General features: G+C 39.9%; 1 protein-coding gene across 2 annotated transcripts; it reads right to left on the reverse strand.

Annotated features, from left to right (window-relative positions):
- Positions 1–2,014: 2,014 nt before the first annotated feature.
- On the reverse strand, positions 2,015–13,649 carry LOC125538984 (endoribonuclease Dicer homolog 4-like). Of its 2 annotated transcripts, none has more exons than XM_048702320.1 (14): positions 13,432–13,649; positions 13,120–13,326; positions 12,764–13,029; positions 12,416–12,690; positions 11,901–12,328; positions 10,950–11,050; positions 9,430–9,635; positions 9,133–9,342; positions 6,839–7,282; positions 6,472–6,744; positions 5,729–6,058; positions 3,875–4,229; positions 3,258–3,372; positions 2,015–2,412 (listed from the first exon to the last, which is right to left on the reverse strand). In XM_048702320.1, the coding sequence occupies exons 1-14, from the start codon at positions 13,632–13,634 to the stop codon at positions 2,244–2,246; spliced, it is 3,582 nt and encodes a 1,193-aa protein (XP_048558277.1). In that variant the 5' UTR covers positions 13,635–13,649; the 3' UTR covers positions 2,015–2,243. The 2 variants fall into 2 exon arrangements, with proteins under 2 accessions (XP_048558277.1, XP_048558276.1); XM_048702319.1 differs by having other exon boundaries at positions 9,430–9,638.
- Positions 13,650–14,301: the final 652 nt, after the last annotated feature.

The following is a 14,301-nucleotide window of genomic DNA, read 5'->3' on the forward strand; positions in this document are numbered from 1 at the left end:
TTACTTTGCATCTCTATACCAAAAATACCAAAAATATTATTTATCATCTCTATCAGATCTCACTTTCGTAAGTGGCCGTGAAGGGATTGACAACCCCTAAGCGCGTTGGTTGCGTTGAGCTATTGTTTATGTGTAGGTACGAGGGACTCGCGCGTAGCCTCCTACTGGATTGATACCTTGGTTCTCAAAAACTGAGGGAAATACTTACGCTACTTTGCTGCATCATCCTCTTCTCTTCGGGGAAATCCAATGCAGTGCTCAAGAGGTAGCACCCGCCATGGCCTGAGCACCTCGGCTGTGGAGTGCCGCCAGCCGCCGGAGTTGCCGCGCCTCCTCCGACCCAGCACCCCGAGCAGCTGCCTCTACTCTAGCACGACGGCAAATGAGCTCTCACACCAGGCACTCCTCTGTCGATTTCTGCAACTAGCGCTATGTTTCTGAAATAGTCATCGTGTTGCAATGCTTGGCCTTGTATGCTCTAACACCAGGCGCTCCTCCGACGCTTTCTGCAACCTGGGATATGCTTCTAAAATAAGAGCCATGTTGCAGAAGAAAAAAAATCTTCACCATCAAACCATTTTTTTCTTTTTGAAACAAGACCTCTGTTAAACTTTCAAAAACTAGAGCCTGGAAAAAAAACTTCACCATTGAATCGTTTTTTTTCTTCTGAAACAAGACCTCTGTTGCAAAAACCTTCTGAAACAATACACTTGTTGCAAAAAAAATTGGCTGCACGAGACTGGTGGCCAGCATGAGCGCTTAATCAAAATCGATCTGACGGCTACGCAGGCGGGCAGTGGCGGAGCTTGGGCTGAATTTGTGGAGGGGCAAGAAACATGCTTTTAGTCTGATTTTAATTGGACATATGGGCTGAATACTAGATGATATTTGCTAACTTTCTTATGGGCTGGGGGCAATGGCCCATGTTGCTCTCCACAAAGCTCCGCCACTGCAGGCGGCGGACGCTCCACGTGCATAAGTCGGCTGAAGGATAGTGTTTTCCTTTAATGTTTTAGCTCATGTTCTTGCTAAGTCTTATATGAACTCTAGTGGTCTGTGTGTTTTCCGTTCTACTCTTGATTGTATCTGAAAGACTCTTTGTATACGTTGCTTGATTAATAATGTGTTGATGTTCTCTCAAAAAAATGTTAGCTCGCTCCAAGGGCATTTCGAGGCGACATCAAGTTTTGTTCACGACTTGCCAGATGCCATACCTTTCAGCGCTCAAAAAAAATATTAAGACTTCCTGAAGATAAATTTAGCTTGATAAGCTTAACTACTGTATTCTTGAATTTTATTTGAATTTTGTCAGCTTTCATTTTCTACAATTTCTTTCTTACATGGTTAATTATTTCCCACACCATTTCAGACATTTCTGTTATCCATTATTTATTTTATATTTTTTTGAAAAAGCACGTAAATTATGATATTTTGGTTTTTCTGTAATGCTGACTTTGCTATTTTTTGTCCATGTGGGCATGATGGTAGCAAAAATAGAACATAAATAGGTAGCCCTGAGTTTTGAAACCGGCTCAGGGTTGTTAAGTGCGTATATTTCTCCAAAAGGATTTGCAAAAACAATACAAAGAACTCGTATAATGGCAAAAAATGAAATGGTTTAAAAAGGATTGCTCAAAGTAGCATTTTAATCAGTTCATGAAAATGCACATGCTTAGCTTGGACACCAACGTCTTGTCACTGCTGGTTGTTTATTCATTGTTGCGGTTTGATTTGGCTTCTGCCTTGTCGCTAGCTTTAGGCCCTGTTTGGTTCGGCTGTAGATTTCTAAAAGTAAATGTGAAAAATCTGTTGTGAAAAAATAGTTGTGAAAAATCTGATGTGAAAAAGATGTAGGTCATTTGACAAACCATCTGATACAGCTTTTTCAGATTTTGGCCCGCAGCGGAATCAGATTTTGGAAAACACGTCCTGGGCTGCTTTCACTTTTGGTTCAGATTTTGACAGCGGATTTCTGGAATCAGATTCTACCGGGTTCGTCCTTTGGTTCAGATTCTGCTGCGCGGTAGCGGAATCCATCGATAAAAGCTGAACCAAACAGGGCCTTATTGTCATCTTACAAATCGGCAGAGCATGAATGAACCGAATAACTATAAAGTCCTATCACCCATACGCCATACATGGGCTGTACATTTATCAACACATCCTATCGTAACACCACAACATAAGTAAATGGTTGTATTGTACTACTCTGGTAACGGGGGCCATGGAATCCAGAGATGTTTCTACACACGAACTTCATCTTTGGGTAGGTACCCATGTTGCCTGAGATACCACAGAGCCCCCTGCGCGGCATGCTCTTGTGCGGCCTTCTTCTGTAGTTGAGCATCGCTGTAGCACTCCAAGAGTGTCTCCGAGGGTCCCCTGATCTGAACTGTAACCTTGTACGTGAATCTGTGTCATTTCACGCATGAAGTTAGCGGAGCATGTACACACCTTGATAGTAAAATAATTGGTATCCACAACATTTTGTAACAAATACAACACACTATGTGACTAGACAGCAACACATTTATCACCTCATATACTTACGTTGCATTTTATATTCACGCCTGAATTGGATATAATGCATATCACGAAGAAGCATTATCACGTAACCAAATAAAATGACAGTGAAACATGTCTTAAGATTTTAAATTTATGTGTTCACTATAGTCTGAACTTGCTTTTTTTTATATCATACCCACTGAAATCATAGTATTTGACTAGTAGCAAATGCTTGGCTCTGAAGCAGTACACCACAGTGAACTTGTATGACAAATACCAGAATACCACTACAAAGTAGATAACACCTTTCCAGACTTGCTGGCAATTTTCCTAAACAAGTTAGATATTGACAAATATTCTTGAGACCTTTCCATAAAAAAGTACACTGCTCTCAAACTGTTAAAGCAACTGCTTAATAATGACGGTCCTTGCCAGCTTAAGCTACCCGAAACTACCGTTTATGCAAAGCTTGAGGTTAAGAATAGTGTCTGTGCTTAGATTCTGCTTAATCCTCCTTTTTAGAGCACTATTTAACCTAGAATTGACATGCCACTCTCCTTACCAGGATAAACACCAAAAATAAGGAACTTAGAAATGGACATATATTATGATGGATAAGAAACATATTTTTTATTTTCTACACTGAAGAAACCACAAACTCTGTAAGAAAAGGAACCGTACAAGGAGACTATAATTCATTGTAATTTGTAATGCAGGCAACTTGATGTATGTTCTCCTTCAAGCAAGCTTACCTTCGGAGGTGGCTTGGCCCTTCTTCTTTGCACAATTCAAATTCAGGGGGTATCCAATAACTTACGGCACATACTTCAAAAAGGAAAGACTTTGCTGTTTTATTTACCATATCACCTGCAAAGGTGATTAAAAGCGTTAAGGCGCTTCCTTTAAAATTAGAACGAAATTTGAAGTGTGAATAATAAAACATAGTTGTATATCCTGCAAATTTAGCAAACTCAATCGCCTTAAAACATTAACTCGATATATCTGGGTCTATTTGTTATCTCCCACTCAATAGATGAAGTTGTTTTGACACAATCAAGTTGAATGCACAATAAACAGTCAGATGAAATGTGTAATTGCTTCTTTCCATGTAGAATGTTTCAACACCAAATTTAAACCACAAATACTGCAAACTTGGTGCTTGAGAAGTACCACAGACATTTCGTATCTTCATAAGAATATATACATCATGGTTAAAAGACAAAACAAATGGCTAATTAATCCAAAATTTAAGTGCTGTTCACAGTGCCACCAGGTATGTGAGGTCAAAGTCGACAGTGTGCATATTTTTTTTCAACTTTCTAATGGAGAGCATTACGGTGCATAAAAAATGTATTAGATTTAGCATTACCATGATACTCCTTTCTAATATTTTTCTGAGTTGTTCCCTTCGGCAGACAGGCATTCTGCTTTGCAACCTTGAGCTGATTATTCCTTTCAATACTGACATCATCCTTGGAAAACATGGTATTCCCTGCTGTTCTTTGGCTAGAGGTTCTAAGAGTCCCACGAATAGAAATTGCTGTATTTTGGAAAGAGATGTTTGCATCCCTTTCTTTACCTATCTTCAGATTATTTGTTTCTGCAGATATGTCAGCCTCGACTTTGATTGGTTCTTCATTATAACCTAGTAGTTCTGGTTCTTTCTTCCTAGCATCTCGCAAAATCTCTTCCAGTGACTTGTTTTTATGTGTGTATCCATAATTCTGCATGAGTGCACAAGGATTCACAAAAGCAGTAAGTTCGCTTTAGCCTTTTAAGTAACAGAATCATTCAACAATACTGAAAATTATCATGTTACAGTAATTTGCCTGACACCACCATAGAAATAATAACCAAAATAAATATTCAATTGGTCAGAAAAAAACATGTAACATAGCAAGTGAACTTACATGGTTAAATTATACTCCCTCCCGTCCTGTAATATGGGACATTTTTCGACACTAGTGTAGTGTCAAAAAACGTCTTACATTATGGGACGGAGGGAGTATATAATAACCATTTTCACAAGACATGAATCACATAATGACCATAAGTGTGTGTGTGTGTGTGTGGGGGGGGGGGGGGGGGGGGGGGGGGGGGGAATGACAAGGCACTAGTTCGTGATATTAAAAGTATTCTGATTCCAGTCTATAAAAGTCCAATTGTATCCACCCTTTGTTGGTTTTTTACTTCCAGACCTTTTCCAGGGTTCTTCTAACAAACAATGGCAAACATTTTGATGCATGTTCAAGGAAAAGTCTGAAATGCATGTTCAAGACGAACTAAAAAGAGACTGGTTGCAGTGGCCAGGCCATGTTATGACTGCATAGTCAATTGACTACACAGGTTTTGAGCAAAACCTTTACATACAAATTACATGTGCAAATACAAGAAATAATATAAGATTCAGAGAGAAATATGTTTGACATCACATGTTTGTAGTCCTGGCACCACCACTGGCTGGTTGTATACATATTAAAGTCTGGTTGGGATTGTAATCCACACACATAATTATTTCCTCTAATTCCTACATGGTATAGAGCTTCATTTCCCGCCTAACCCTAATCACACCATCGTTGTTCCTGATCACCAGCACCAGCCTCTTCTACCTTGTCAATGTCGTGAGGTTGTCATGGTGATACCCAGACACAAAAAGGAAAAAAAAAGGATTGGCATTTGATGTATTTGTCTTTCAAGCACATAATTTGGGGATGAAAAATGCAGTTCTCGATATGGCGGCAAGCTTCGATGCGTTGCGGCGATCGTGGTAGATATGTGCAGCATAGTTTGGTTATTAGGTGTGCAATTTATCTGCGGTCATGAACATATAAAGTGTTTAGTTCAAGGAACCGGAAAATGAATGAGGCGCACTTGTTTGGTTTGAATTTAGGAATGGAATGTGTTGGTCCATTGCCACCTCATCCCTCGTAAGCACAATGCTAATTACATACATGGGAAGTGTCATCCCATCAAAATCATGGTATCATCCCATGATGGACCAGAATATTTAAACCAAATACCATAATGCATGTTGACAGTTTATAAAAAACAAATGAAACCATTGAGATTATCGTATTTCATGGTAATTGCAAAACAAAAGTCAAAGGCACCAAAGGCAGATCTTCAGTTTAGAAATTGCTTTTTGTGCACCCAACTGGAATGGCTCAAACGTCACAATTCTGTGGCAAGTCCAAAAATAGAAGGCCAAGTAACCAAAATATACCTTCAGTTTAGAAAGTGTTTCTTGTGCAGCAAACTTCCTAGCAACTTTTGAATTCCGGTTTGCAGCGGCAGAACTTATCACCTGGCTGTTTATGTTAACTTCCACTTTGACGTGGTACTCTCCATCGGCTTTCATAGGTTCGGGAAGGCCTAACTCAAGTTCATGAGATTGACAAAGTTCCCGAATTTCTCTCATGGGATTCATGTGCATGTCAGAGAAGCTCAACACTGGCTTTAGAAGCATAAGCACTAGCGTCCAAACGTAGTTCAGGTTGAATCCTGAATCTAAAAGAACTGCAGCAACACAAGATTCGACAATATCACCAAGAACCTGCAAGCAAGATTACAGTAAAAGGATATAAGTGTTTGCCATAAAAATGTTATGCCATATAAAGTATGTGATTGCTAAAGAAATCCTACAAGTCAAACAGAAATCAAATACATCAAATGCAGCAACTAGTTACTCAAGAAAATCATATAACCATAGTACAAAAAAATGTATGATTCCTATCAAATGCAACAACTAGTTACTCAAGAAAATCATATAACCATAGTACTAAAAAATGTATGATTCCTATACAATTATTGATAATGATAATACTTGTTTTGTGTTTTAAGTCGGCTGACCCCTACTATCCCATCTTATATCGAAAACTTTAATAATCACTATATTTTAGCAGTAATTGTGCACGCTAAAAATGGGTTATCTAAAGAGGCGTAGCAGTTACAAGGATATAACAATACCTTTGGGCATGCTGGTTCTTCTACCAAGTCTTTCTCTGAATTGGGAAGTCTAATATAATTCTCAAACTTATTCACTGCTGACGAAAGATAATTTGAATCCTTTATAAGATACTTATGGATACCTTTCTGGACTGCCACATATGCAAGCGAATTATTACTGACAGCTAACGATTTTAAATCGGTTATTTGACCAGGCTTTAGATCAGGATAAGCTGAGTAGAGGTACGAGGTTATCAAATATTCCAAAACAGCATCTCCAAGGAACTCCAATTTCTGATCAAATACGAAAAGAACATAGTCAGCCGAGTAAATCATTGATTACTACATCAGTTCACCAATGACAATGCAAGAAAAAAGAAGCTCTGACCTGGTAGCATCCTCCAGAATGTTTATTGAATGAAGGATGCACAAATGCTTCGAGAATTAGACCCTTGTGTTTGAAATTGTAACCGATTAATTCCTCAAGCTCACCGACGTCGGTGTGGTTCGTGAGAGATAAATTGATGGAGCTTGCATCTAATACTCTATATAGGGATGAATCTTTAAAATCAACATCTATTCCCACCCAGTGAAGGAATGCAAATGCAGCTTTGAATCCACCTTCAACAAGAAATGCTCCGACAAGCGATTCAACAGCATCCGCTATAGTCTTCCTATGCAACCAATGATGCGACTTTGTACACCTCAAGTTACAGTTTTCTCGACTATCTGTGTGTATATTCACTTCTGTGTCAGCATTGCAAACAACTTTACAAGGCCTTCCCAGTGCAATGAACTGTGTCGGTTCAAAGTGTTGATCCCGTATGTACACCTAAGTTTACACAGACATGCAAAAAAAAAGATGTTCAGTTACGCTACAGAATTCATGGCAGGTATTTGACAGGGAAAATAACTCATTATCTTGTGTAATGATTTTTTTTTTGCAACAGAAACAAGGATCATGGACCTCTATTAAAATGTTACAAGGCAGCAAACCATGTTTTAAATAAGAGGATGTACTTAAATTAGATCATAAGGATAAACAGAATGTTTGACTACCGTCGTAGATAATTATGGTCAGTCCAAGATAATACAGAGCTCATCAAAGTTATAATGTCACAATCAGCAATTATTCCTAAGTAAGGAGGATAACGAGTATATGGCTATCATGTGCAATGTTGACAAAAAAGTGTGGCTTTAAGTTCAGTTCCTATAGTCACATGGTGAGTCCATCCAGGAAAGGCCTTTTCTGGCAGATTGCGGCTTAATCTTGCTTTTCTTGTGGTGATTGTAGTTCACTTTATTAGCTGTAGATAATTATGGTCAGGCCAAGATAATACAGAGCTCATAAAGGCTATAATGTCACTATCAGTAACTATTCCAAAGTAGGCTATCGTTCAGTTACGCTAATGAGTATATGCCTGGCTATCGTTCGCAACATTGACAGAAACATGCAGCTTTAAGTTCAATTCTGATAGTCACATGGCGAGTCCATCTAGAAAAGGCCTTCTCTGGCAGATTGTGAACTAATCTTGCTTTTCTTGTGATGATTGTAGTTACACTTTATCAGCTGTCATAGACGGCAGCTTAGAGCAATGGTTCATCCTTTACGGGGTAGAAACCCTTGATCGGGCCTTCAATGGTTGGATCTGGCAACAGCGGTCTTCTTCACTGTCTTCATGTTTGAGACCAGGCCTTCACTGATTGGATCCGACGAGGGTACGGCGGTCTTGTGCAGTGGTACCTACTATCCGGAAGCAGACTCTCAATCTGCCAATCAATGGTTAGATCCCGCAACATCATCATACATGTGTCATCTCCTTGCAGGATTTGTCTAGCAAGATGGTGATGTGATCTCCAGGGTGAATGCCCTTTGTCTGTACACTGGTTGGACCAGCTTCAGTCCTTGGTTGTTGTAGTTTTGGATTTTAATTTCATCGCTTGAATGGTTGGCTCCGCAGAAGCTGGACACATTCTGACAATTATGTTTGTCACTTTATTTTCCCTTTCTAAGCTGATTTGTTATGCATTAGCGCCTTTTGAAACATTTTGAAAAAAAAAACTGAAGGCTGTGAAATCGATCCAGATGCGGGAAAACCCTCTCCAATTTTAACCTTAAAAAGCTGTTGTGTTGGGCATAGGGTACCAATGGTGAACCCACATGGGAGCCACATGCGACCAGTTCTGTCGCCCCAGGACCGGCCCTCAAGAGGCAGAGCTAATCCTGCATGACTCCGTTTTAAGTTGTATTAGACTCAGCTAGTCAAGCCGAGCTGGTGTCCTAGGTCTGGTTAGACACTAATCCAGTTGAGATTAACCCCTTTTTATTTAAATGAGATGTACTAGGTCAGAAACCCTGGCGATAGGGGTTATCCAAGGAGTTGTATCCAGTCAAGAATCTGAAGAGATTGAGTAGGGTGCTATATAAACTCATAGGGTGCAATCAATTGACAACAAATAAAAATGATTATCTCTTCTCTTTGTCCATGGTCTCTCTTGACGACCCTGATCTAGCTCTTCCCTACATGTTCTGGTCATGATCAGACAAATCAAGGCATAACATGGGCAGAAGATGAGCCTACTGAACTTGGTCTACATTTGAAACAAAGATAACACAACCCATAGGTCACACAAAACTTGGAAGGGAAACAGATATTGGGTTCACTGAAAACAATATCTAACCTGCAAATTTCTTTTGATTGATAACTCATATAAATGTGAATTATTCACTATAGCAGAACGTCTGCTGGTCAATTGCCCTTCATCAAGTCCTTCATATGTAAGAAAGTTGTGACGTCCAACTACATACTTCAAAAAAGCATCACCTAAGACTTCAAAGCGCTCCAAAGAAATCCTCTCCAAACACCTTTCGGTGGTAAGTGCTTCAAGGATCTGAAATAGATTAACATCATTTGCAGCATGGATAGGTAATTCAAACTAGAAGTTCAGCATGAAGGGTGCGAAAATTGCATGACTTACACCAGAGGCACTAATTTGAGAAGCCTCTGAGAATGAAGACAACATGACATCCTTCAACTCAATAGCTACCAGCAAATTCTCCAACCGACACATCAACGATGGTAACAAAGACAGGGAGCTACACATATCCTTCGAAAACCCAATTATCTTCAAAGAACATAGCTCTGGAGGCAACTCCACAAAGTGCTCCATCAATTCACGACCTTCTTCTAAATACAAATAACAAAATAAGAAAAGGAACACCATCAGAAATACTATACCTAGATAGGGTACATTTAAGGAATCATAGTAGAGCAGTATATTCAGAATACAATTCATAAATGGATTGAATCAACAGTGCTCAAAAGCTTAAACCAGAGAAGCAAGAACTAGGTCCAATTAGGCCTGGGCATTCGGTCTAACCGGACCGATCGGTTCGGTTTTTCAGGTCACAAAGTTTTTCGGTTTCTAAAAATTGCAGACCAATCGGCTCTTGCAGAATTAGGTAACCGAATTTTCTTGGAACCGAACAATCGGTTCTGTCATCGGTTCCAACCGAACAGATCCGAACTTCATGCGCACGGATACATTTTCTTCCTTGGCCTTACTCCGCAAGTTTCCGTACGAGCAGGCACATGAAACATGGCTAGCTAGCTAGTACCTTTTATAGCCTTTCACACGCTTCCTTTCTTAGTGGCTATCCGATGTGGTACTACAGTAAACCTATTTTTGCATGGGCCGATTGCTACACTTTTTGGGCCATACCAGACGTGTACGTGGCTAAAGTGAGATAAGTGAAAAAGGCATAGAGAGACTTGGAGCTGCCGTGTTGGGCTAGCTGGGCCAGCTGGCCTAGGACAGCGGGGATACAGAATACAGGAAGTGTGTGGTGTATTTCTTCAACAGAAAAATACGGAGGTGCGAGGCATGCTCTGTAGTTTCGGGTTGTTAGGTCTTTTCGGTTAACCAAGTGTTAAAACCGAAATTAGAGAATAAATTTCGGTTCTATAGATTTAATAACCGAAATAGGAACCAAACTTTTCGGTTTCGGTCCCGGTTCTTTCGGTTCGGTGCAACGGTTCTCGGTTAATATGCCCACCCCTAGGTCCAATGCATCCACAAGTAGTTCCAGAATGTTGAAAGCAATTCACAAGCGGTTCAAGAAAATTTGACAGCAAGAATTTACATAGAGCAATATTGGCTCACTACCATCACAGGGTGCAAGTGGCGTTAAGAGACGATCGACACGTGTGTTAAAAATTGTACACTCCTGCAGAGATGATCGGCCCATGGTCATCTGGAAAGACAAGTTGCATATTTCCTAACATTGTACTTATGTTTTGCTTCTCCTCTTAATGAAAAGATGCATGCCCTCTAAAAAAACTACAGACGACCATCACAAATATTTCTTCACTTTACGGCAAGTTGAACACTTAGAAGTATTTTAATGCTAAGCAAAATAGTGATGCTTGGATAAAGAAGAGTCCAAAACAGGAAACAGTTTATAAAGGTACTAGTTCTGAAGGGACAAAAAGTGTAACCTGTGGTCTCCCGTAATCGGTCATGAAGCAAATTATGCAGATTGCAGAGCTGCTTAGCGTGCAGAAGTGGCTGCTCGGGATGTGATAGTTTGATACCAAACCTGATTTGAAAAGTCCATCAGTTCATTAGAACATCAATAAAGCACTTAAGCAGAAATATCGCAACATTTCTTTTAAACTGCTTATAAAAAAAGTTGGTTAGTTGCCGAGAAAAGGCTACCAGGGATGACTAGGATCAGTTCAGTGGACCTATCATACGACCATCACATAGACTACTTGTAAAGCCAGGACAGAAGCAGCACATTTGCTAACATGTTTCCCAAAACTAAAGCTTCTTATGGGGATTTCTACTGGGGTGGTCCCATGATATTATATCTTTGACTTGCATGGCCTACTTTTCGTAACATGAAGTAGATACACATTCCTCCTCCCTTACTAAGCCTTTTGTCCCAAACAAGTTGGGGTAGGCTAGATATAAAACCCTTTCACGAGGACTTCCCAGGAGGTCACCCATCCTAGTACTACTCTCGCCCAAATGGGTTTCATACCCAAAGGACTGGCTAGTTTTTACGTTGGCTCGCCAAGCCTATCACAACCCTTAGATATGAAACCCTTTCACGAGGACAACCCTTAGATATGAAATCCTAGTACTACTCTCGCTCAAATGGGTTTCATACCCATGGGACTGGCTAGTTTTTACGTTGGCTCGCCAAGCCTATCACAACCCTCCTCCTTTACCTGGGCTTGGGACTGGCTATGCCTAGAAGACATAGGTGAAGTAGATACAAATTATCATACTAAACATAAATTTGTATATTCATAAATGGTACAGATAGCTCGCAATCTTAAGGTTGGTTATGTAGCTATACATGACCTAGTGAGTGCTCAATGACGGTAGCATGAGAATTGAAAGCAAAGAAGGGGGATGCAAATAATCCTTCAGTTTGTTACCTTTCCTTGTAATGATCTTCATAAGTAGCACCGTCGTATTCACTTCTAGCATTTAGTTCATTCAGAATGACATCAATGACGAAAAATGTCTTAATATGGGGAGCAAAGATTAGACTGCCAACGACATCAGTTTTACTGTACATATTATCAAGAAGCCTTAAAGACTCATCTGGCAAATATGATCCATGCGCAGACACACCAGTTGGATCTTTAAAAACCGGTGATGATAAACAGCGCTTAACTGTTTGCCAGTCAATCATAAATATATCACCATACAATTCCTGCTTGATTGGAAGCAGCAGGTAAAAGGTTGAATTAAACTGTAGCGTTTCACTGTTGCCCAACAACATAACATGAGATACAGTGAACTCAGATCTGTCCAGGAGAACCTTCAGAAACATTTCTTGGAAATTGCGTGCCAGCATCATCTGACAAGAAAAAACAATGTTAACATTTTATACGCCATTCAATAAATGATCACATGTTAACATATGAAAAAATGAGCAAGACGGTGCCTGTTCTTCGTCAAATGATATCGTCCCTAAATGTTTCATTCCTGCTTTCACAATCCTGCCGCGAGCCAGATGCAAATCAACCTCCAACTTTTCAGCTTCCATAGGAAGGGAGTTGATCACAAAAAGACCAAATATCCGATAATGTCTATCTGCTGGTATGGGAAAGAATTGAATATAGTAGAAATGCAAGTTCAATGGACAGTCCAGTTTGCATGTTGAAGGTTTGAGAATTGTGGGAATTAACATCTCATGAAGCTCTTCTCTTAGACTTTCATCTGAAATATGCAAACAATAGCTGAGCCGAATCACCAGTATTATGACAATGTAAGAACAAGTGAGTGAACATACCATCATGACTGTTGCTTGCTGAACCGTTTGTTGTTGATGCCCTGTTCTTTCCTGAACCTGAACCAGGCAGAAGAAAATCTGTCAAAGCACCCAATTCATACAATTTCACGTATGCCTCTAAGCATGCATCCCTCTTAGCCTCGTCATTTGATTGGCATGGTTGGCCATCCACTTGACGAAAAGCAGCATTTGGTGGAAGAATTACTCTGCAGATTATCCCCTCAGTGTCATCAATGTAGATGAATGCTGGGGAAGGATTGAAGAACCTTCAAGAAGTTTAGTCATATTAGTACAACAAAGAACTAATGAATAAAAGCATGGGATCATAACAGGTTGATGTACACAGCAGGCCTTACATGTCCTTGGGAAGGTTGTAGCAGTAGCGATGCAGTAGAGATACACTACATGCAGTGCTAATGGAAGCACCCGTTTTTTCCACTCGATAACTTTTCTCCTCGAGGTGATCAAACACATCATTTGAAGTTCTCAAGTCTATCTCTCCATTCATAATGCCTTCACCATCAATATAGTCATTAAGCAACTTTTCTTGAGAATGATTGCCCCTGGTATGTATCAGAATGAATAAGAAGGGCAAAAATCAAGGACTAAAGTACAATCAAACCTATAATATTAACACCAATTGTCTATCTATTTAATGGAAAAATCACCTCTCCAGGAGAACAACATATTTAGAATTTGTCATCCGAGCACGTCCCCTCGACTGGATAAAACTGGCAACAGTTTCTGGAAGATCAAACCGCACAACGAGGCAACAAGTCTGAATGTCCAGACCCTCTTCACCTACACTGGTAGCAATCAAAAGATTCACCTGCAAACAGCAAAGGCAAAGGAATTGTGATGCAAGAAGCATAGTAGATATACGGGTATAAGGCCAACGTTAGATTTTGGGGCGTGTATCGCAAGTAATTTACCACATGCATTACCAACTCAAGGATAATACAAATGTAGGCCTAAAGCCCTTAGTCCCACGAGTCCTATCCAGGATAGAACCCTGCTTGAGTCAAAAAGACCTACTAAAACCCTATGTCTTTATTATTAGTATAATCTAACAACACTTTACAAGCCAAGAACCAATCCTTCAGTCTGTCCCGTGTCAATCCTTGTATATTGTAAGTGCCTACTCACTCAGCCGTTACAACATAGGAGCTCACTAATGTCCATCAGAAACGATTAGCCCATGGCCTAGTTAAACTGAATTTGGCTTATACTTGACTAAACTGCCGACTCGCTGACTCAACTGGTGGATCTCAGAGTCTGTGTATGCTGGCCCTGATGTTGTATGCCAACCAGTTATATTCATAGTTAGGTGCGCACCAATAAGAAATTAAAAATCCACCTCAACAACAACCAAGATCAGTACGAACCACCTAGTTATGATTATGCTCCCAGGTGTGCTCAATTACATATTTACATCACAAAAAATGTTAACTTACTCTTGAAGAAAGAGCAGGCCAAGAATAAATGCAGGATGTGACATATTCAAAATAGTTATCCAAAGAACACTTTTTATTGTCTTC

This window comes from Triticum urartu, chromosome 2 (genome assembly GCF_003073215.2).
Source record: "Triticum urartu cultivar G1812 chromosome 2, Tu2.1, whole genome shotgun sequence".
NCBI classification, from domain to species: Eukaryota; Viridiplantae; Streptophyta; class Magnoliopsida; order Poales; family Poaceae; genus Triticum; species Triticum urartu.

Coding starts and splice junctions, on each gene's coding strand:
- LOC125538984 (XM_048702319.1), bottom strand. CDS start 13,634: ATGCTTCTTGCATCACAATTCCTTTGCCTTTGCTGTTTGCAGGTGAAT. Junction 12,329..12,415: donor TATCATTTGACGAAGAACAG/GCACCGTCTTGC, acceptor TTTTCTTGTCAG/ATGATGCTGGCACGCAATTT. Junction 6,745..6,838: donor ATTCTGGAGGATGCTACCAG/GTCAGAGCTTCT, acceptor GTATTTGATCAG/AAATTGGAGTTCCTTGGAGA.